Source organism: Trachypithecus francoisi, unplaced genomic scaffold (assembly GCF_009764315.1).
Source record: "Trachypithecus francoisi isolate TF-2019V2 unplaced genomic scaffold, Tfra_2.0 Lachesis_group16, whole genome shotgun sequence".
Classification (NCBI taxonomy): domain Eukaryota; kingdom Metazoa; phylum Chordata; class Mammalia; order Primates; family Cercopithecidae; genus Trachypithecus; species Trachypithecus francoisi.
Genome location: NW_022681461.1, coordinates 13,975,499 through 13,998,607, shown reverse-complemented (window position 1 = coordinate 13,998,607; position 23,109 = coordinate 13,975,499). Strand labels below are relative to the sequence as shown.

At 39.1% G+C, this 23,109-nt stretch overlaps 1 protein-coding gene across 2 annotated transcripts in view; it reads right to left on the bottom strand.

Moving 5' to 3' along the window:
* UBQLN1 (ubiquilin 1) overlaps nt 1-23,109 on the bottom strand; it is a 49,108-nt gene that overhangs the window by 19,219 nt on the left and 6,780 nt on the right. For both annotated transcript variants that reach the window (XM_033236968.1, XM_033236969.1), the window contains exons 2-4: nt 7,259-7,410; nt 4,236-4,351; nt 509-771 (exon numbers count right to left, since the gene is read on the bottom strand). In XM_033236968.1, coding sequence (XP_033092859.1) covers nt 509-771; nt 4,236-4,351; nt 7,259-7,410 — 531 coding nt within the window. The remainder of the gene's footprint in view (nt 1-508; nt 772-4,235; nt 4,352-7,258; nt 7,411-23,109) is intronic.

Genomic DNA, 23,109 nt, shown 5'->3' with positions numbered 1-23,109 from the left:
TTTCTTCAGCCCTTTTATGCCTATAAAGCCGACCTCTTCTGCTCAGCTCATGGGAACACTCTATTTTATAAAATGAGGTGTTGTCTGATTCTAGAATCACAAATAAAAACCAATTAAAGCTTTAGAGTCGTTGCAATTTTGTATTCAATATACAAGGCAGGAGATTATTTTAAATAATCCCTGGTGTATTTCACCTCAAAAAAGGAACTTAGCATTCAAATAATATAAAGAAGGAAGCACTTTGTTATGAGTGAATTTCCCATCTCCAACATTGGACTTTTTGATTCTTAAGCCTTTAAAATAAACTATTTACAAAGATCCCTCAATTTAAGAGAAAATTCAGAGTTCAAATAGCCAAATTAGGGCTTTGTTGAGTTTTCTTAAACAAAGATAAGGATTTCTCTCTTTAGCTTAACCATACATATAAGACAATCCCGTTAATCACAGAAAATTAAATAACAAATACATCATTTTTTAGCTAAACAAATTGAAAGAACTTTCCACATACTTGTCTCATTATATCTGGATTATTCAACATATGACTGATTTCTGGATTTCTCTGTATCAACTGCTGCATTTGTGGATTGGCCATAATTAATTGTCTCATCAGGTCAGGATTTGAGAGCATGCTCTGAACAAAGGGATTTTCCATGATCTGGACCATCATTTCAGGGTTAGACAAAAGTTGTCGCTGCATCTGACTCTGCAGTTCAGAGAAGTTGGTAGTATTCAAACCCAAGCTACTCAGACCTGCAAGTCCCCCAAGGCCACCTAAGAAGACAAAGGGCAAAAACATACAAATCAAAGTCAGAAAATTTATCATTAACATGACATAAACTATGAAGATGCAAAAAAGTATTAGTTGACCCAACAGTCTATCACAAGAAATCATTTAAAAACAAATCGAATACCGATTACTAATATTTAATTCCTATCATTGAAATTAGCCAAAAATTTACACTTTGGTTATTAAATTTAAGTAATAAAATCAACAAAATATATTTTCTTGTGTGTAGTATAATACATAAATATATTTGGTCTTTCTCCTTGATCCTGAGTTACTAAAACCTTTGGAATTTTCTGAGTGACAGGAGTATCTCTTTTATTATTCATTACAAGCCCTTTTTGATAATTACGCTAATGAAGTGACTTGGGCCCCTGGATAGCCTCAGAAAGGAGCTGGTCACCAGAAAGACAAAGTGATTAAAGGGCTGAAACTCTCAGCCCCACCCACCAAGAAAGTGAGGGAAGGGAGCTGGAGATAGAGCTCTATGCAAATTCTTGAACAATAAGATTAAGAAAACTCAACATGAAAAGCACATCTGAGTGTTAGGAGAGTTGTGCGCTGAGGGGACCTGGAACCTCTGAGCTGAACTTCCAACCCCCACATACCTTGTGCCCTTATAATTCTCTTTCAAGATTTGTCTGTTTCTGAGTTGTATCCTTTATAATAAGCAGGTAAATGTGTAAGTGTTTTTTTGAGTTCCAGGAGCCATTCTAGCAATTATTGAACCTGAGGAGGAGGTCAGGGGAACCCCCAATTTAGAACTGGTCAGTCAGAAGTACAGGTGGCCTAGAACTTGTGACTAGTATCTGAAGTAGGGGCAATCTTGCAGGACTAAGTCTGCTAACTTGTGAGATCGGATACTAACTGTAGGTAGGTAGTATCAGAAAAGAAACTGAATCTTGGACACAGAGCTGGTGTTGAACAATTGGCTGGTGTCAGAAAAAAACACTCCAGAATATGCCAGCTAAAGGAAGAAATAATAAATACACACACCAGACTATACTTCTAATAATCTTTCCAAAGGACTAGTTTAAGTTCTATTAACAGGAAGCAGAATTCACCTACAAACTCTGGGTACAAGAGGGCTGATACTGCCAATCAAGGATACAGAAAGCCAGGGAACACCTGGAAATAGATTTCTCTTTGGAGGACTTAAACCAAGGAGAAACCTAACAGAGCAACAGGATGACCAAGTGCTTACTTTGGTAATCACAAAGTGTTTACTTTGTAAAATTACATAACCAACCAAATGCATTCATTCCTCACTTACTGAGCATTTTTTATATATGCCAGAGACTGTGCTACACATGTATTGAGAATAAGGCAAAGAGAAAGACATTCTCAGAACTCAATCTAGTGGGAAAGACAGACAAGAAAATAAATGTCTACACAGATGTTAAGTACTTCAGTAAAGAATATTCACAGGATATTATGGTAATATAACCTAAGTGGAATGGCTACTTTCAGAAGAAGAGACAACACTTAATGAGTCTGGAGCATAAATACTTTGGCAAGGAAACGTAAAGAAGGTTAGGACGGGGACTGAATACTAGGCACAATGAACACTATATACAAAAAGCACAGAGATAAATGTATTAATGCATTCTTGAAACCACAAAAACTTCAGTATGACTAACTACAGTAGCAGATTGCAGTGCTCACCAAACATTTCATTTTGCACCCTTATTATTTCTTTTGCACTTGGACAGGCCTATGTGAAATGACAAAGGACTACAAGAAATGGTATGTGCCACTTCTGGTCAAAGTATAGCAGGTTCAACTTAAAACCCTTTAGCTGCCTCTTCTGCCATGTCCCAAACGGTAGAGCTATAATACAGCAGAATGAAAAATGACTTTCATTACCTTGACTTTCATTACACCGCCACACCCGGCTAATTTTTTGTATTTTTAGTAGAGACGGGGTGTCACCGTGTTAGCCAGGATGGTCTCGATCTCCTGACCTTTGTGTATCACTAAGAAAGAATACTGCTAACTGAATTGATGTTTTCTTGTCACTTAAAAGGTTTATTTTACACTTAGTGAAAGAGCTCCTTTAGACTTACATGGGTATGGGCACCTTACAAACCGGTAAAAAGCAAGTAGCATGCAGAAAAATGTAGCAAGAAATGAAGCTTTGTTGTAATAAGCCACTGAGTTTGGCTAGCTATTATCAAAAGATAATGGATAACAGCACTTCGGCGGATCACAAGGTCTAGAGATCTAGACCATCTGGGCTAACAGGTGAAATCCTATCTCTACTAAAAATACAAACAAATTAGCCGGGCGTGGTGGCACACTCCTGTAATCCCAGCTACTCGGGAGGCTGAGGCAGGAGAATTGCTTGAACCCGGGAGGCGGAGGTTGCAGTGAGCCAAGATCGCACCACTGCACTACAGCCTGGGCAACAGAGCAAGATTCTGTCTCAAAAAAAAAAAACTCTTCCACAGAACCTCAATATATAAATCTAACACAGGCCAGGCACAGTGGCTCACATCTGTAACCCCAGCATTTTGGGACGCCAAGGCAGGACGCCATAAGCCAGGAGTCTGAGGCTGCAGTGAGCTATGATGGCACCACTGCACTCTAGCCTCAGTGACTGAGCAAGATCCTGCCTCTCTTAAAAAATAAAACAAGGCCGGGCGCGGTGGCTCAAGCCTGTAATCCCAGCACTTTGGGAGGCCGAGACGGGCGGATCACGAGGTCAGGAGATCGAGACCATCCTGGCTAATACGGCGAAACCCCGTCTCTACTAAAAAATACAAAAAACTAGCCGGGCGACGAGGCGGGCGCCTGTAGTCCCAGCTACTCGGGAGGCTGAGACAGGAGAATGGCGTGAACCCGGGAGGCGGAGCTTGCAGTGAGCTGAGAGCCGGCCACTGCACTCCAGCCTGGGCGGCAGAGCAAGACTCCGTCTCAAAAAATAAAATAAAATAAAATAAAATAAAATAAAATAAAACAAAACTAATATAAGAAAAGCAAAAGCAGTTTTAGGCTAGGCTGGCTTCCCAGACCCCTTTCCACGCGTTCAGGACAGTTACAAAATAACTAATGCAGTCTAATTCCTTCCTTTTCCTAATGAAAAAATTATGATTCAGGGATGCTGGCTTATGATTAACAACCAGCTAACAGAGCGAGATTCTGTCTCAAATAAATAAATAAATAAATAACCAGCTAATCTTATTCATACTAAATTATGTGGTAGTCAGATCAGGTATACATACACTACATCTCTTTCATTATTAAAAAGAAAGGCACCAACTGATATGTAAGAATATCCATATCCCTACCTATTTCCTTAATATCTACAATTACAGGAATATATGTTTTTTTTTTAAATGTTTGTTGTTAAAGTGACATAATGTTTTATTTTCTCATTTTATCTGAAACTACCCAGGAAGGGAAAGGAGTATTTTTTCCCATCCCTATTGGGATGACTAAAGACACTTACCTAAACCAAAAGGGTTGCTAGTAGCAGAACCAGATGTCGAGTTACTATTAGGAGTTGATGATGTGGTAACATTGCTTCCAGCGGTATTTGTTTGCTGAGCTGAATGATCCTGAGGCCTAGGGAAAATAATTAATCACAGAGTAAGCAGTAGAGCTGATTATTTTTAAAAGAACCACTGAAATCCTGACATCTAGAAATAAAGAGTAAACTCTCAGACCAAATCATATTATCACTTAGTAAAAAGCCTGAGAAAACTAAGCGTTAGGAACAAAAAGTACAAAATAAAATAAAATCCTACAAAATACAAAATATGCTGCAATTGCCCCTCCTCTCTGAGTATAACGTACATAAATATTTCATTAGTTTTAATCATATTGCTTATGTAAGAGAGGGAGACAGGTTATTTCATAAGAGGGAAGTCAGTGACCAGTTACACCCACAAAGTTTGACTATATAAAAAACTTCTTTATCTTGGCCAGGTGTGGTGGTTCACGCCTGTAATCCCAGCACTTTGGGAGGCCAAGGTAGGTGATCACCTGAGGTCAGGAGTTCAAGACCAGCCTGGCCAACATGGTAAAACCCTGTCTCTACTAAAAATACAAAAATTAGCCAGGAGTGGTGGCGCATGCCTGTAATCCCAGCTACTCAGGAGGCTGAGGAAGGAGGATTGCTTGAACCCAGGAGGTGGAGGTTGTAGTGAGCCAAGATTGCACCACTGCACTCCAGCCTGGGCAACAGAGCGAGACTCTTTAAAAACAAACAAACAAACAAACAAAAACCCACAACTTTTTTATCTCTCCCCTTCTCGTTCTTGAGGGTTATAAGCCAGTTTTACTCAGGCCCGTGAAATTCTTGAAAACAATAAAAAGTGAGAGACTTCACCAAAAGAAAGCCAACAAATCAGTATGATTAATAATTATTACTTTTTTTTTTTTTTTTAAAGACAGAGTCTTGCTCTGTCACCCAGGCTGGAGGTGCAGTGGCATGATTTCGGCTCACTGTAACCTCCCCCTCCCAGGTTCAAGCGATTCTCCTGCCTCAGCCTCCTGAGTAGCTGGGACTACAGGTCCACGTCACTGTGCCGGACTATTTTTTGTATTTTTAGTAGAGATGGGGTTTCACCATGTTGACCAGGTTGCTCTGGAACTCTTGACCTCAGGTGATGCCCCTGCCTCACCCTCCCAAAGTGGTCAGATTACAGGCGTGAGCCACCGTGCCTGGCCTATTAAATAGTATTATCTCTAAAAGGAAATAAGCCAGGCAAGGTGGCTCATGCCTGTAAAGCCAGCACTTTGGGAGGCCTGACCTGAGGTCAGGCGTCCATGACCAGCCTGGCCAACATGGGGAAACCCCATCTCTATTAAAAATACAAAATTAGCCGGGCGTGGTGGCACATGCCTGTAATTCCAGCTACTTGGGAGGCTGAGGCAGGAGAATCACTTGAACCTGGAGGCAGACGTTGCAGTGAACCGAGATCGTGCCACTGCACTCCAGCCTGGGTGACAAGAGCAAAATTCCGTCTCAAAAAAAAAAAGTAAAGTTAAAAATAAAGAAAACCTTTCCATATGATATCAGACAAGAGTTTTGAATCTCACTCATTGCTTCTTTCCCTGACTTTGGCTAAGCACACATTTTTCCATTTTAACATCTCTGAAATCAGGATCTGTCTTCCAATTGCTGACAGCCAGGCATCAACTACATTCCTGCACATGTAGTCTACATGGCTTCAACTGAATGCCTGGCTACACTGTTGTACCATACGTGACAGGCTTAATTACCACATTAAGTGTCTTCAAAAAAATTACACCATTAATCGGCCCTGAGAGAAGTTACCATGTATTCAGAATAGCACCAAAATAGAAGGAATATTTTGAATGAGTAAAGCAAGTATTTGCTATTGGTGAATACCAGCATAAAAACTTACAGAATGAGTGTTAATGGCTTGGAACAAAATCCTGGAGAAAATACTGGAGAGCTCTTTTAAGAAATGCTACACCACCAACACTCTTGACAGAACAGAGTTTGATACTATATGAAAAAATATGGACACTGACAACTAAGTCTTTGTATGTTATGCAAGAGTGATAGGATAAAATCCCATACCCATGTAAGTCTAAAGGAGCTCTTTCACTAAGTATAAAATAAACCTTTTAAGTGACAAGAAAACATCAATTCAGTTAGCAGTATTCTTTCTTAATGATACACAAAGGTATCTCTTTAAAACTGGTGGTGCCTGCTAGACACTGTGGCACACACCTACGGTCCCAGGTTGACATGGGCGCATCACTTGAACCCAGCCAGGGCAACACGGCATGACTCTGTCGCTTTAAAAAAAAAAAAAAAAAAGGTCCTTAGACTTAATGAAATATGATTATCAATTTGTGGTTTGCTAAGGAGATAAGTCACTCACAATCTCTGTCTAAAAATTTCCTTACTAAAAGAAAAGCTGGACCTGGCGCGGTGGCGGTGGCTCACGCCTGTAATCCCAGCACTTTGAGAGGCCGAGGCGGGCAGATCACGAGGTCAGGAGATCGAGACCATCCTGGCTAACACGGTGACACCCCGTCTCTACTAAAAATACAAAAAATTAGCCGGGCGTGGCGGCGGGCGCCTGTAGTCCCAGCTACTCAGGAGGCTGAGGCAGGAGAATGGCATGAACCCAGGAGGCGGAGCGTGCAGTGAGCCAAGATCTCGCCACTGCACTCCAGCCTGGGCGACAAAGTGAGACTCCGTTTCAAAAAAAGAGAGAAAAGCTAAAAACGTGCTTGTTCTAATGCAAGTAATTTAGGTATAATAACTAAGTACCAATGAACCTTGTAAAATATGAAATGGTTATCTGACAATCGTATAAGCATTAACATGGAATCACTTTTTTAAAAAAAATCATTATCGACAGCAAGGAAAGAATTTTAACTGTTTAAATATTAATGACAAGGAAACTAATTTACAGCCAACACTAGTTACTTTTAGAAGTATGAACATTTATCCACGATTTTAAAGCTGTACATCTTCCAAAACCATACCTGTTTTGTGTTTTAATGACAAGGTGAACAGTAAGTCCATCATGAATTCCATGCTGACTCAAGGTATCTTGATCTTTCAAAATTTTTCCAGCAAATATCAACACAAGTTGGTCAGTATGCGATTTAAAACGTTTAGAGATTTCTTCCTTAAACTAAATAAAAATAAAGTAAGTATGTATTACAGTTGTTTGCACAGCACCATACAGTCTAGTTTCTAGAGGTACCTCATAGAGGCCTCTACTACAGACACTACAGTTCAAACACCATAATGCCAATGTTCCAGGAAGCTGAGGCAGGAGGACTGCTTGAGCCCAGGAGTTCAAGGCTGCAGTGAGCTATTATCACACCACTGCACTCCAGCCTGGGTGACAGAGCAAGATCCCTCCCGCCTCTAAAAACAAAACAAAACAAAAACTCCCCAATTCAAACAATATAGAGATGCGTCCTTCTTATGTCAGTATCTTGATCTTAGTAAGAAATGATTATCACTTCGTCTCTAACACAAAGGTCTTATTATAGTGCACATATCCTATGTTCGATCCTCTGCTAAGGCCTAACAACGCACTGCTTCCCAATATCCTTATTCTTTTTATGTCGAGACCAAATTTAGTTCGAGCCACAATTAGCTCTTACTACGTCCAAAATAATCTATCCTCAGACTTCTATCTTCAGTCCTGTTCCTTTCTTTCTGGTTGAATATAGTATACACAGCCAATCTCATATTCTTGGCCTGGGGGTGGAGTAGCTCTAATGCAAATACCCCAAATCTAAAATGCACAAACATCCAAAACTTTTTGAGCATCCATGACACTCAAAGGAAATGCTCACAGGAGCATTTCAAACTTTGGATTTTCATATCAGGAATGCTAAACCAGTAAGTATATAAGGCAAATATTCAAAAAAAAAAAAAAAAATCTGGAATCTGAGACACTTCTGGTCCCAAGTCTGTTTAAAAAAAAAAAAAAAAAAAAAAAGCTTTTGGATAAGGTATACTTAATCTGTATTATACTGACCATCCTTCCCACTTATTTTATTCAATATTTATTAACAAGCAGTACTATGGAAAATCAAAGATAAAAGACACAACTCTTTCCCTGATGGTGAACAGTCCAATGAGAGTCAAGTAAAACCATGAAGTCCACAGGAAGCATAAAGGGAAGTCAGAGAAGGCTTTCCATAACTGAAAACTAAAGAAAGACTACAAAGTAGCCAATAAAACCTGAAGAAAGGCTTTCCAGGGACCAGACATATAAAATCAGACAAGAGAAAAGAGCGTCACGCTATAAAGAAAAACTTACTTACACTATTCTCAGATCTTTACCAAAATCACCAGTATGCTTAGGTTTTACCAGACTGCCCAAATAGGAAAGCTTCAGAGTGGGCCCAGGAATCTACATTAAAAGACTGGCTCAGGAAATCAGTCCAAATTCAGAAAAGAATCACATCTTCAAACTACTCTACCTCACTGTCCCACAGCAGTGGATCTCAACAGATGAGGAAACTGCTGCCAAGAAGGTGTTTTGGAAATACATAGGGGCATTTTTCTGGTTGTCATGATAAATGGAAAGACATTAAATGACAGAATGTCTGAGATTTTAAAAATCTTATGGGGACAAGCAAGGGAAGGCATATATAAAAAACATGATAAGCTATGTATCATTGTTGAAAATCAGAGATAGGTACATGAAAGTTCCTAACACTCTACATTTGTGTATGAATAAAATTTTCCATAATCAAGTTATAACAGCCAATGTAAACAACTGGTTTTTAAAAAATCTATTTTACCTTTGTCAACTCCCATACACATTGCTAACATTTTGAAAAATACCAAAAAAAGCATAAAGATAACACAAAACTATACTTCAGTAAACATTTTGAAACTTTTCCATCTGTATTTTCTTTCCTTTATTTGAAATCATACGATACATAATCCTTTTATCTAAGACAAGCAATTTCCAAGTAACTAAGAGAAAATCTTCATAGAACACCATTTGCATGATATTCTATATCTAGAAACAGGTCATAATTTAACTATCCTCCCATTATTAGACACCTCATTTTCCCTTTAGTAGCCATCCGAAATAATAATATAATGAATGGCAGAACACATGGTTTGTAAGGATTAAACGAGAATGTATATAAATGCAAACATCAGGTATATAGGCAGTAGTCAATCAATGGTAGCTACTACTACGCCAGTTCTCTTAATACTCAACAATTTTGTGAGGAAGAGAGATTTTAATCCTATTTTGGACACAGAAAAAGAGGTTACAGATGTCTCCCTTCCCCCCACACTGACACAGCTAATAAACTGGGAGTTAGGATTCAAACCTAGATTTGACTTCAAAGACAAACCTATCCAGATTAACTATTTTTCATATGCAAAATGAGAGTAAAACTAGATTTGTGTTTCTTAACCTTAAACTCAGAAATCCTTTCCAAAATCTTTGATATCCCTCGTTATTCTGAAATAAATGACTTAATTATTGAACATACAGTTGTACAGCATTTTATCACATTTTAGAATTTGAAGGTAAGATGCTAGATTAAAGACATGCATCTGGCCGGGCGCAGTGGCTCATGTCTGTAATCCTAGCACTTTGGGAGGCCGAGGCGGGCGGATCACAAGGTCAGGAGATCGAGAACATCTTGGCCAACATGGTGAAACCTCGTCTCCACTAAAAATACAAAACTTAGCTGGGCATGGTGGTGCGTGTTTGTAATCCCAGCTACTCAGGAGGCTGAGGCAGGAGAATCGTTTGAACCTGGGAGGCAGAGGTTGCAGTGAGCCGAGACTGCCACTGCACTCCAGCCTGGGTGATGACAGCGAAACTCCATCTCAAAAAAAAAAAAAGCATCTCTCCTTACATCCTTTCAAATACCCACAAAAACAACAGAACTTTTTAAGCTTTATGGAGACATAACTCATACCACATAATTTACTCATTTAAAGTATACAATTCAATGGTTTCTGGAGTATTCACAGATATGTGTTAGTCAATTTCAGAACACTTTCATTACCTCAAAAAAAATCTATACCCTACAGCTATCACCGACCTATGCCTCATCACTTCCAACCATAAGAAACCAGTAATTTATACTTTCTGTCTCCATAGAAGTATTTCATATAAAGGCAATATTATAACATATGGTCTTTGTGACTAGCTTCTTATACTTGGCATGTTTTCAAGATTCACCCATGTCATAGCATGTGTCAACACTTCATCCCTTTCTATGGCCAAACAGTATTCCATTGCATGGATATACCACCTATTTTGTTTATCCACTCATCAGGTGATGGGCATTTGGGTTGTTTCTACCTTTTGGCTATTATAAACAATACATTTATCTCAGAAAAACTGACAGACTAAATGGGCAAAATGAATTAGTAAAAACAGAAAAGATATGAACAATTAACATATGACCTAACTGGGCATGCACAGACCACCAAACCCAACAACTGCAGAATAAGCATTCTTTTTAAGTGCCTTTACTAAATTCGGCTACATATCCTGGGCCATAAAGAAAGTCAGCATATTTCAAAAAATTAAAATCTTACCAAGTTGTACTCTGGGACCACATGCAATTAAATACCAAAAAGATAACAAGAAATCAAGTGTTGATCAACTGGAAAAGATGACCTAAGTGGGATACAAAAAGACCTAACCATTGTTTTTTAAAGGGGCACCATATACTGAACTATCATTAGCAGAGTAAAAAGATAGGCCCTTAAAGAGACAATTTGCAACACAACCAGCACAGCTCAAATCCAGATTTCATAAATGTCTACAAATCACCAAGCAACACAACCCAACTGAAAAATGGCCAAGAAATTGAAATAGGAATTTCACAAAAATGAAATCCTTTACATTTAGATGACAACACAGATAACGTTAAATTAAAACCAGTGACAAATGCACTGAAGGGTTCAGTTTAAGACTGAGTGTTACAGAGGATGCAGAGCAACTGGAAACCACACACACTGTGGGTACAAGTATAAATCAGTACATTTTAGAATAACATTTTGCAAGAGAAGTTGAACATATGCTTACCCTATGACCCAACAATTCCACTATTTAACAAATTACATGTCCACAACAAATACATCAACAAACACAATCAAGAACATTCGAACCAACGTTACTCATATTAGCCAAAAACTGAAAACAATCCAAATGTCCCTCAACTGTAGAATAAACTATAGTGCAGTCATGTAATAGATTACTCCCAATGACAACAAATGAACTACTGCCACATATCATCATGGATACCTCAACAGAGAGCAAAAAAGCCAATCACAAATGAAGATAAATTGTATGATTTCATTTATATGAAGTTTTTTGTTTTTGTTAAGGGTTGGGAACAAAATCCATGGTGTCCAAAGCGAGAATAGTGGTAACCTTAAGTTTGCAAGTGACTTCTTGGGAGTTCGTATCATGTTCTACTTTCTTGATCTTTAGGCTAAAACACAAACCTGTACATTTATGATATATGTATTCTTCTATGCTCTACTTTAATAAAAATAGTTTTAAAAGTTGACTGTGAACTTTTAAGCTGCAGCAGGGGCTGGGTGTGGTGGTTTATACCTGTAACCTCAGCACTTTGGGAGGTCAACATGGGAGGACTGCTTGAGTCCAGGAGTTGGAGGCTGCAGTGAGCTATGATCGTGCCACTGCACTCCAGCTTAGGCAGCAGAACCAGATTCTGCCTCAAAAAAAAAAAAAAAAAAACAGAAACATCAGGAAGTCGAAACACAGGTAGCCTGCACTCCCGAGTATTTCAATTTCAAATTATTCCCTTCCCCAAAGCTAAAATATGCCTCACTGAGGGCGGGTGCAGTGGCTCATGACTGTAATCCCAACACTTTGGGAGGCCAAGGTGGGTGGATCATCTAAGGTCAGGAATTTGAGATCAGCCTGGCCAACGTGGCGAAACCCCATCTCTACTGAAAATACAAAAATTAGCCTGGCATCGTGGCACACGCCTGTAATCCCAGTTACTCAGGAGGCTGAGGCTTGAAAATCACTTGAATCCAGGAGAAGTTGCAGTGAGCCAAAAATCGCGCCACTGCCTTCTAGTCTGGGTGACAGAGCGGGACTCATCTCAAAAAAAAAAATATATATATATATATAAAATACATACACATACGTCTCATCTTGGGCAGGTCAACTGAAAGGAAATGGAATGAAGAGAACTTAGTTTTAGGTAGCAGATCAGACTGGATATAAGACATGAAAATGACAACAGAGATAATCACCGAAGGATAAAAGATCATCCATTAACATAATACGTGGCAGAGACAATTAAAATCTGACATCCAAAACAGCTATAATCTCAAAATCTAGTAGAACACCAATGAATATAGCTCAGTTGAACCTCTGGTAACATTAGACATAAAGACAGGAGTCTCCTAACCATGAGTTGTCAGCATCAGTACCTGAAGGATAATCAGGGCTTTCTGGACAGACTAAGGGCTTCTCTACAGTGTCCTAGATGCAGAAGAGTAGGACACTACAGTACACATTCAAAAATTACTTCCATTAATCATTATTATACAGCTATGCTGTACCTGGCATCACACATTTTCACATTCATTTCTTACAACAAAACCTCAAGAAACCAAACCAAAGTCCTGACAGATATGTGAGAAATCATGTTCACTCACAAATTTACAGAGCTGTTGACAATTAATGTCATAGATACTGGGATCCTCCAGCCTCATGGGACTCTTGGTTCTGGAGGGACATCTTAATCCTGAAGTACGAATTTATGGCACTTCATGCTGAAAGTTGGAAAACACGTTAAAAATGGTGATAAACTACAGAGAACTGCATACGACTACCATTTATAATTCGGTTCTTTTTTTTTTTTTTTGAGACAGAGTCTTGCTCTGTCACCCAGGCTGGAGTGCTATGGCCAGAAGTCAGCTCACTGCAAGCTCCGCCTCCCGGGTTCACGCCATTCTCCTGCCTCAGCCTCCGGGGTAGCTGGGACTACAGGCACCGCCACCTCGCCCGGCTAAGTTTTTTGTAGTTTTTAGTAGAGACGGGGTTTCACCGTGTTAGCCAGGATGGTCTCCATCTCCTGACCCTGTGATCCGCCCGTCTCAGCCTCCCAAAGTGCTGGGATTACAGGCTTGAGCCACCGCGCCCGGCTATAATTCAGTTCTTATTTTAACTTTCAAACAACCAAGGTCACCTAATTTAGATATTAGAACCACTTCCAAGTAGAAGACTACTGTTAAATTGATTTGTTCTGAGTAAAAATGATACAAAACTTGGAACGAGCAAGCAAAAACCAAGAGATAAACAACTGTGTGTTTAAGTTCAGCTATCTGCCATTCTATTTGAAACCAAGATAAATGAATCTTAAGTTTAACTGTACCATGCCAGATATGGTACACTTCTCCAAATAAACCATATTTTACGGTTTATTAATTTAACAAAATTAAATCAAGTTAAACAATGTAGTATTTTTATCTAAACGGAATTTGTCCTACAGCTAAAAATTCTGCATATACTTCAAATATCTTTAAACTTCTATTCTGCTTCCTACAGAATAGAGAAATAGCTTTCAGATTACACCGTCTTCAAAATTTCTAGAAATTTTCTCTAACATTTGAACTTAACTTCCTTGTCTGTTTAATCTACACTTTTATCATACAACAGCAAAAATCAGAAGCTAAACAGTACTGATATAGAAAAACTTAATTAGCCATCTTAGAAAATCTCAAAGCTGTTTAGACAGAGGTAGCTCACTGACACTATTCCTCTGCAGAAAAATAAAACTTATTACAATTATACAAAATATTTTCGGCCGGATGCAGTGGCTCACATCTGTAATCCCAGCACTCTGGAAGGCCGCAGCAGATCACCTGAGGTCGGCAGTTTGAGACCAGCCTGACCAACATGGAGAAACCCCATCTCTACTAAAAATACAAAATTAGCCAGGCATGGTGGCACATGCCTGTAATCCCAGCTACTTGGGAGGCTGGGGCAAGAGAATCACTTAAACCCGGGAGATGGAGGTTGCGGTGAGCTGAGATCATGCCATTGCACTCCAGCCTGGGGCAAGAAGAGCAAAACTCCGTCTCAAAAATAATAATAATAATAATAATAATAATAATAAATATTTTCATCTAGGGAATAGCCAGAACCATAAAGGAAGAATTTTGTAATTTCCATTAAAAAGATTACCTACATTAAATTATTCTTGCCCTTAAGCCTATGTGGTCACTATTAACTCAAAATTAAAGATATATGATAGAATGGGCTTGAAAGTATCCATATTTCCTACAGGATGTACATCCAACTCTGGCCTTGCACTGATAACCTACGATAACTACAGGCCAGAGAGCTGAAAGCTGAGAATTACTAAACGTTTTCTCAAAACCATAAGAATCAAAATTCTAATGCACCTTGAATAAGCAATGTAATGATTTCAAAATGAACCCAGCACAGACAAAACAACTTTCAGTAACCCCTCATTTTTTTCAATATCATCCAAAAGCCAGGTGTTGCACATGAGTGGATTCTCCAGCTAACTGAAGGTTACCCCTGTGTGAGCACCAAAATTGTTTTCCATTCTACTCAGTGTAATTTTAACTTTTGATAATGCTGAGTTACTGGTGTGAATACCAACTGCTGTTCTGCAATACAGTGATAACTGTTCCAGACTCTCAAGGTATCCTGTATCTGCCTTTTTCTTTTTTTTTTTTTTTTAACCAGACTGTCAAGTTCCTGTCTTGAAAGCATATCTTCTTTCTCCCCTAAATTTTCTATTTTTAATCTGAGGAAGAAAAGCAGCAAATAATTAAGAGTTAGAAAACCGTATCAAATAGAATGTGCAAAGAATGGGAAATGCTGTCCTGAAATGAAAAAGATACAGTGTATCAACTTTATTGTGCCAATCTCAGCTATTGAGGGTCAACTTTGCTTACTCCCTGTTCTCGAGAAGAAAATGAGACACACATATGGAGGGAAGAGAGGAGAATCAAATTAGGAAAGAATATTTTTGAAACAGGGAGGCCTGAATTCAAATCTTGGTTTTGCTACATACTAGTTCTGTGACCTGGAGGATGTAACCTGTCTCTGAGCCTTGGTTTCTTCATCAGGAACAGATATTTATTCTGCAGGGCTGATGGGAGAATTACGAGACATGGAAATTGCCTGGGCACAACTCACTAAGACATTCAAATATTGCTAATCTAATTATGCAAGGATAAGCTCTAAACTGTAAACACTTTGAAAAGGGAGTTAATCTAACTTTAAAAGCAACAATGTCACCCTTTACACACATTCCAAAATCCAAACATTCAAACTTGCTTTTAAATAACCATTATCTCACCCTATTAAACATCCTGGGGGGTGGAAATCAACCTATCCAAAAGTAAAATTTACTTCAGCTCTGAAGATAAAACATACACGAATTTCCCACAGTCACATAACAGCATTTAGCAAGGATTCTCTAAATAGTTATCTGAATGCTGTATTCAAATCTTTGCTATTTCAGGATCTTAAGGCAGAGATCCTTCAAGAGTCTATTTTTGAATTCGCTCCTTACTCAATATTGCTAATAACATTTGAAAAAATGTCCATAAATCATCCATATACATGGTTCTGTCCATTATCATTCTCCAAGAGTCTGATGTTTAACCTTAAAGTTAGTAGTATTACTTAAAACACTGCATAACCCTTTATACAAGGATGCCAAGTATGAGAAACAACCACTGAATATGTAACATATATGAGAAAGGGGCACTCTCTCATAAAACTGTACACAGCCACAAATGTTAGTGTATTGTTTAGAAAATTTATTTTTTAGAATCTCTCTGATTTAAATCTGACAGGAATTACAAACTAAACATATCACTATTCACATGCTAGGATAGATATACTTCCTTCTATTGCAAAAACTTGAAACTCAATTCACTGCTGAACAAAAGGCTGTGGGGAAAGAAACCAAGATAAGTAAATCATATAAACTCTGAGTCAGGTACTTTATACATATGATGTCACAAAATCCTCCAAACAATCTACTGAACCAGGTATTACATGATATGTTAAAAACGTAGCCAGTGAGGCTGAGCTGATTAAAGCTCCTTACCACATCATCAGATTTCTCCAATTCTAAGGTTCATGCTTTCCTTTCTCAAAATATTCATAAGCAAATCAAAACAATAAATCACAAAAATAATAAATAACAGTCTAATGAGCTAGCTCTACATGGAAAGACTACCAAAGTAATACAAGTAAAAAGAGTAAGATAAAGAAAATTGTGGGTGGTTGACCCCATTTGCTTAACAAAAGTCAAAAATTATATATAAACATATAAATACCTTTCTGGACAGAATCACCAAAAAAAAAAAAAAAAATTTAACTTTATCTTTTATGCTGAATGCCCCCCCCACCTTTTTTTTTTTTTTTTTTTTTTTGAGACTAAGTCTCACTCTGTCACCCAGGCTGGAGTGCAGTGGCATGATCTTGACTCACTGCAACCTCCACCTCCTGGGTTCAAGTGATTCTCCTGCCTCAGCCTCCCGAGCAGCTGGGACTACATGTGCGCCCCACCACACTGGCTAATTTTTTTACTTTTTTAGTAGAGATGGGGTTTCACTATATTGGCCAGGCTGGTCTTGAACTCCTGACCTTGTGATCTGCCCGCTTCGGCCTCCCAAAGGGCTGGGCTTACAGGTGTGAGCCATCACGCCCAGTCCCCTTTTTTATACTTTTCAACATCATTTGAATTTCTTAATTTTAAAATAAAAATATGCATAATTTGTTAAATGTAAAAGTTATATCCTTTAAGAAAACTGGAGAGAGCTTTAAAGAGTAAAAACAAAAAAAATTACCCCCAAGTTTTAGACACCTATATAGCAGTTGCTTAACCAGTAAACCAAGCAGACTGTTGTCATATCTATAGGACATCAAACTAACTCATACTTGTATAATTATACCTGGAAAAATCAGAGTTCAGGTCTAGCAACAATATTTTGCAAATACACACATATATTTTCATGCCTATAATAAATGGAATCTGTTAAGTATGCTAATCCAATAGTCTCTGCAAAGAGCGGCAGTTTTAAGTATCAACTTCAGTCTCTAAAAAAAGCTCCTAATCTCAATTTAATGGTATTTGTCTAGTTTAACTTCACTTTTTATTATTATTACTATTTTTGAGTCGGAGTCTCACTCTGTTGCCAGGATAGGGTGCAGTCGCGTGATCTTGGCTCACTGCAACCTCTGCCTCCCGGATTCAAGCGATTCTTCTGCCTCAGCCTCTCGAGTAGCTGGGACTACAGGTGCGCACCACCATGCCCAGCTAATTTTTGTATTTTTAGTAGAGACGGGGTTTCACCATGTTGGCCAGGATGGTCTCGAACTCTTGACCTCATGATCCACCTGCCATCATGATTGTATACACTTACGGAGCACAATATGATACTTTGATTTATGTAAACAATGTGGAGAGATTAAATCAAGCTAATGTATCATCTCTCGTATCTTTTTTGTAGTAGCAGTTACAGGAAAATAACTGTAATAATGCCATCAGACATTCAAGATGACTAAGAGTAAACACATTTTTCCAAAATTACATTCTTAAAATATTCCTAAAACCAGCCTATCTGGGCAACACAACGAAATCCTGTCTCTATAAAAACAAACAAAAAAATAAAAAACAAAAAAAAGTACAAAAAATAGCTGGGTGTGGTGGTGCACGTCTGCAGTCCTAGCTTCTCCAGAAGCTGAAGTGGGAGGATTGCTTGAGCCCAGGAGATCAAGGTGGCAGTGAGCTGTGATGGCACTACTGCATTTCAGGTTGGGTGATAGAACAAGACTCTGTCTAAAAAAGGAAAAAAAAAAAAATCCCAACTAGGTACAAAATATTGCAAATAAATATTTAAAACACTATTTGGTCATTTAATAAATACTTGTCTACTCAGTATGTGCCCAGGCCACAATTCTAGGCAACATGGGATTAGAAAAATTCTAGGCAACATGGGATTAGAAAGTAAGAACAATAGTCCCTGCCCCTGAAGTTCTTACAGTATTGCGGGGCGGCGGGGGAGTGAAGGAGACAATCCACATAATCACAAAATGGTATCAGAGATTATAATCAATGATCAGATATAGACTGGTGCGTCCAATTACCCTCTGATGAACTAACATTTAAATAAACTTTTTTTAAAAAGATAGAGTATTGTTATGTTGCCCAGGCTGGCGTGGAACTCTTGGGCTCAAGTAATTCTCCCACCTCAGCCTCCCAAGTAGCTGGGACTACAGGCTTGAACCACCACATCTAGCTCTTCAATCCATTTTTAAAGACTGAAAAGCCAATCAAAGGAAAGTCAAGGCAGTTTGGGGCACTGGATCAGTGAGGCCTCCCAAGTTTGTCACTGGGTTTGAATCTAGAGTCTACTACTTAATATGTGTATGAATTTGATCACATTAATAACATGAGTCTCAGTATCTTTTTTTTTTTTTTAAGACACAGTTAGGCCGGGCATGGGGGCTCACACCTGTAATCCCAGCACTTTCGGAGGCAAAGGCGGGCGAATCATGAGGTCAGGAGTTCGAGACCAGTCTGGCTAACATAGTGAAATCCCATCTCTACTAAAAATACAAAAAATTAGCCGGGTGTAGTGGTGTGCACCTGTGATCCCAGCTACTCAGCAGGCTGAGGCAAGACAGTCATGTCAACCCAGGAGGCGGAGGTTGCAGTGAGCTGAGATTGCGCCACTGCACTCCAGCCGAGGCGACAGTACAAGACGCTGCTTCAAAAAAAAATTTTTTTTAAAGTTTCCCTGTCGCCCAGGCTGGACTGCAGTGGCGAGATCTCGGCTCACTGCAACCTCTGCCTCGCAAATTCAAGCGATTCTCCCACCTCAGTTTCCCGAGTAGCTGGGACTACAGGCGTGCACCACCACACCCGGCTTTTTTTAAGTCTCACTCTTGTCCCGCAGGCTGGAGTGTGATGGAGTGTGATGGCGTGATCTCAGCTGACTGCAACCTCCGCCTCCCAGGTTCAAGCGATTCTCCCACCTCAGCCTCCTGAGTACCCGGGATTACAGGCATGCGCCACCACGCCTGGCTAATGTAGTATTTTTAGTAGAGACGGGGTTTCTCCATGTTGGTCAGTCTGGTCTCAAATTCCTGACCTCACATGATCCGCCCGCCTTGGCCTCCCAAACTGCAGTGATTAGCGGCATGAGCCACCATGCCCGGACAGCATCTTCATTTTTTAAAAAAAGGATAATAACAGTGTTTTCAGCATAAAGCTGTGTGACATTTTAAGAAAATATAATGCATCATGCTTTACAAATCAAGCCTGCAATAAATATTGGCCATTATGTCATTGTCATTAGCAGCATTTGCAAAGTCCCAAAAAGGGGGAGAAAGAGCTAGTGATATTTGAGGGTAGGGGAAGAGACAATACAAACTGGCTGAAATGCAATGAAAACAGGAGAAAAGGTAGGTGGAAGCACATCCTGAAAGCTTTATTAGCTGTGCTAATTCAGTAGTCGCTAGCTACATATGGCTATTAAGCACTCGAAATGTGGCTACTTCAAACTGAGATATACTCTAAGTGTAAATTACAAAATACATTTCAAAGACTTAGTATTTTAAAATGCAAGATATTTTACAGTCTTTTTTATCAATTACACCTTAAAATATTGTAGATATACTGGGTTAAATAAAGCATATTAAAATTACAATAGCCAAAAGGTGGAAGCAACCCAAGTGACCAGCAACAGATCAATGGATTTTAAAAACGTGGTACATACATATAATGGAATATTATTCAGTCTTACCAAGTAAATTCTGGCTGCGTGTGTGATGGCCCACACCTGTATAATCCTAGCACTTTGGGAGACCAAGACAGGCAGACTCCTTGAGCTGAGGAGTTCAAAACCAACCTGGGCAAAGTGGCGAAACCCTGTCTCTACAAATAAATACAAAGCAGCCTAGTATGGTGACGTGAGCTTGTAGCCCCAACTACTTGGAGGGCTAAGGCAGGAGGATCACTTGAACTTCAGGAGGTAGAGGTTGCAGCAAGCCATGATTGTACCACTGCACTCCAGCCTGGGTGACAAAGTGAGACCCTGTCTCAAAAAAAAAAAGTAAATTCTGACACATGCTACAACATAAATGAACCATGTGGACATCATACTAAGGGAAATAAGTTAATCACAAAAGGCCAAACACTGTCTTACTCCACTTATATGAAATACCTAGAGTGGTCAAATTCAGAGACAGAAAGAAGAATGGTGGTTGCTAGAGGTGGGGGAATGGGGGAAATGGCGAGTTACTGATTATATGGCACAGGGTTTCAGTTTTGCAAGATGATGAGTTCTGGAAAGGGCTGGTGGTAACGATTGTGAATGTACTTAATGTCACTGAACTGAACACTTAAAAATGGTTAACGTGATAAATTTTATGTCTGAGTCACCACTATTGAAAAATTAACTTCAGTCTTTCCTTTTTATTAAAGTGGCTAACAGGAAAATTACATATGTGGCTCATACTGTTTTTTATTTTTAAGACACCAAATCTCACACTGTCACCACAGCTGGAATGCAACAGTGCAATCATAGCTCACTGTAACCTCCAAACTCCTGGGCTCAACCCTGCTGGACTAGCTCGACTACAGGTGTGTGCCACCACACCTAGATAAATTTTTATTTTTTTGTAGACAGGCTGGTCTTGAACTCCAGAAGTGGGGGGATGCAGTGAGCTATGATCACTGAGCCACAGTGCTCAAGCAATCCTGCCACCATAGCCCCGCAAAGTGTTGGGATTACAAGCGTGAACCACTGATCCCAGCTCACATTGTATTTCTATAAAAAATAAGTCACGGTAAACATTTCCAATGAGAAATGTTTTGATAAACAAGATCTAGTAACAGGAAGCCCTAAAATACCAGGGTAAGCAAACTTTCTGTTACGGGCTAGACAGTAAATATTTCTGGCTCTAGCAGTCACACTGTCTATTCTGAAAGGAGCTACAGATAACACACAAGCAAATGGGCACAGCAGATTTGGACTACCAGTTTGCTGGCCCCTGCCCTAAGGCACCCATTATAAGCAATGGGTCTTAAATTTTCATAAATTTTGTGAGCCAGTTTAATAACAGTATCTTGAAATCTGCCACAGTGACAATATTTACATTATGGAAATCCAGCAAACACTACAAATCAGTGTTTTTCCTGAAGAACGGGTTGATAAACCAGCATTTTCCAGCGAACCACTCACTATGTAATGAATTAACTTGTCTCCTATACATCTAAAATTATATTCATCATGAACTACCTTTGAGAGAAACGGATAGCTATTCAAATCACTTTCTGTGCTCTGTGGTTCAGATGAGAATCTCCAGCTAACAAAGGTGGTTCTAGAAGAATAATGTTCCAGGCAGAGAAGCAAGAGTGAACATCATGAAGCAGTCAAGAGTTGTGCTTGGAGAGTGGTGACCTAGGGGGGAAGAGCTTAAGAGGAAGCTTCCACAAGAGGGCTGGAAGCTATGAGATTATGTACATACTACACTCAGTAAAGGTTCAACAATAAGTAGTTATTACTGAATATGCATTATTGTACATAATGGACTAGATTCATCTGTAAACAATTTATTGAGCCCTAGGCTCTGGTAATACAATGGTGAACAATCACAGCCCCTCTCTAAAGAGAAGGAATCACATAAATATACAATTTTAAGTTGTGATGAATTCTTATTAAAAACAGGCTGCTGTGAGAAATCCAACAGGGGATCCCAATCTAGTCTGGACAATCAGAAATAGATACTACCTGGAGAAACTGGCCTTTGCATTAAGATTTAAAGATGGAAGAGGAATGAGCAAAGAGTGTTCTTGCATTCTAGGTAACAAGAACAAACTGTACAAAAGTCCTCAGGCAGGAAAAAAGTATTAACAGGTCAAGGAACTAGAAGGTCAATGCAATCAGCCAAGCAAGCAAAGAAAGAAGGCATCTGCAGAAAATGGAGCGGGCACGGAACTGTGTTACATAGTGCCTCTCTACCCCACTATACATTCTAAGACCAACAGGGAGCTATTAGCTTTACACAGAGAGTGGCATGCTCTGATTCACATTTTTCAGAGATCACTCTTCAAATGGCTGGCAGGAGAGTTATAGAAAAGTGAGGCAACTGATCAGTAGGCTACTGCAGTTTCTTTTTTTTTTTTTTTTTTTTTAGTAGAGACGGGGTTTCACTGTGTTAGCCAGGATGGTCTCGATCTCCTGATCTCGTGATCCGCCCGTCTCGGCCTCCCAAAGTGCTGGGATTACAGGCTTGAGCCACCGCGCCCGGCCGGCTACTGCAGTTTCTAGGCAAGAGGTAATGGCAACTTAGTGGAGCCACTACCCAATATTTTACGGACATACTTCATCTATTAAATACTCCACCATAGAAATTTTTGCTCTCAGGACACCATTTTACAACTTCAGAAATCCAAAGAGTTTTATTTATAGTTGTTGGTATTTATAATATTAGAAATTAAAACTGAATAATCTTTAAAAATAAATTCATTTAAAAATAATACACTATATATTAATATAAATTACATCCTTATGAAAAATAACTATTTTCTCAGTGATAAGAGTGGCATTATTTTAAATTTTTGGAAATCATTTTAGTCTTATAACAGAAGACAGCTAGATTTACATATCTGTTGTCATATCCCACACCTTAAAGACTCTAGCCAAGTGCACTGCCCCGTTTTGAGAAAATTAGACTGAAAAATAAAAACGTCTCAGAATTACTATGAAAATCATTTCATCTCATGGTCCCCTTAACAGGGTATAGGGACCCCCCCAAACCACACTGAGAACTACTGCTCAA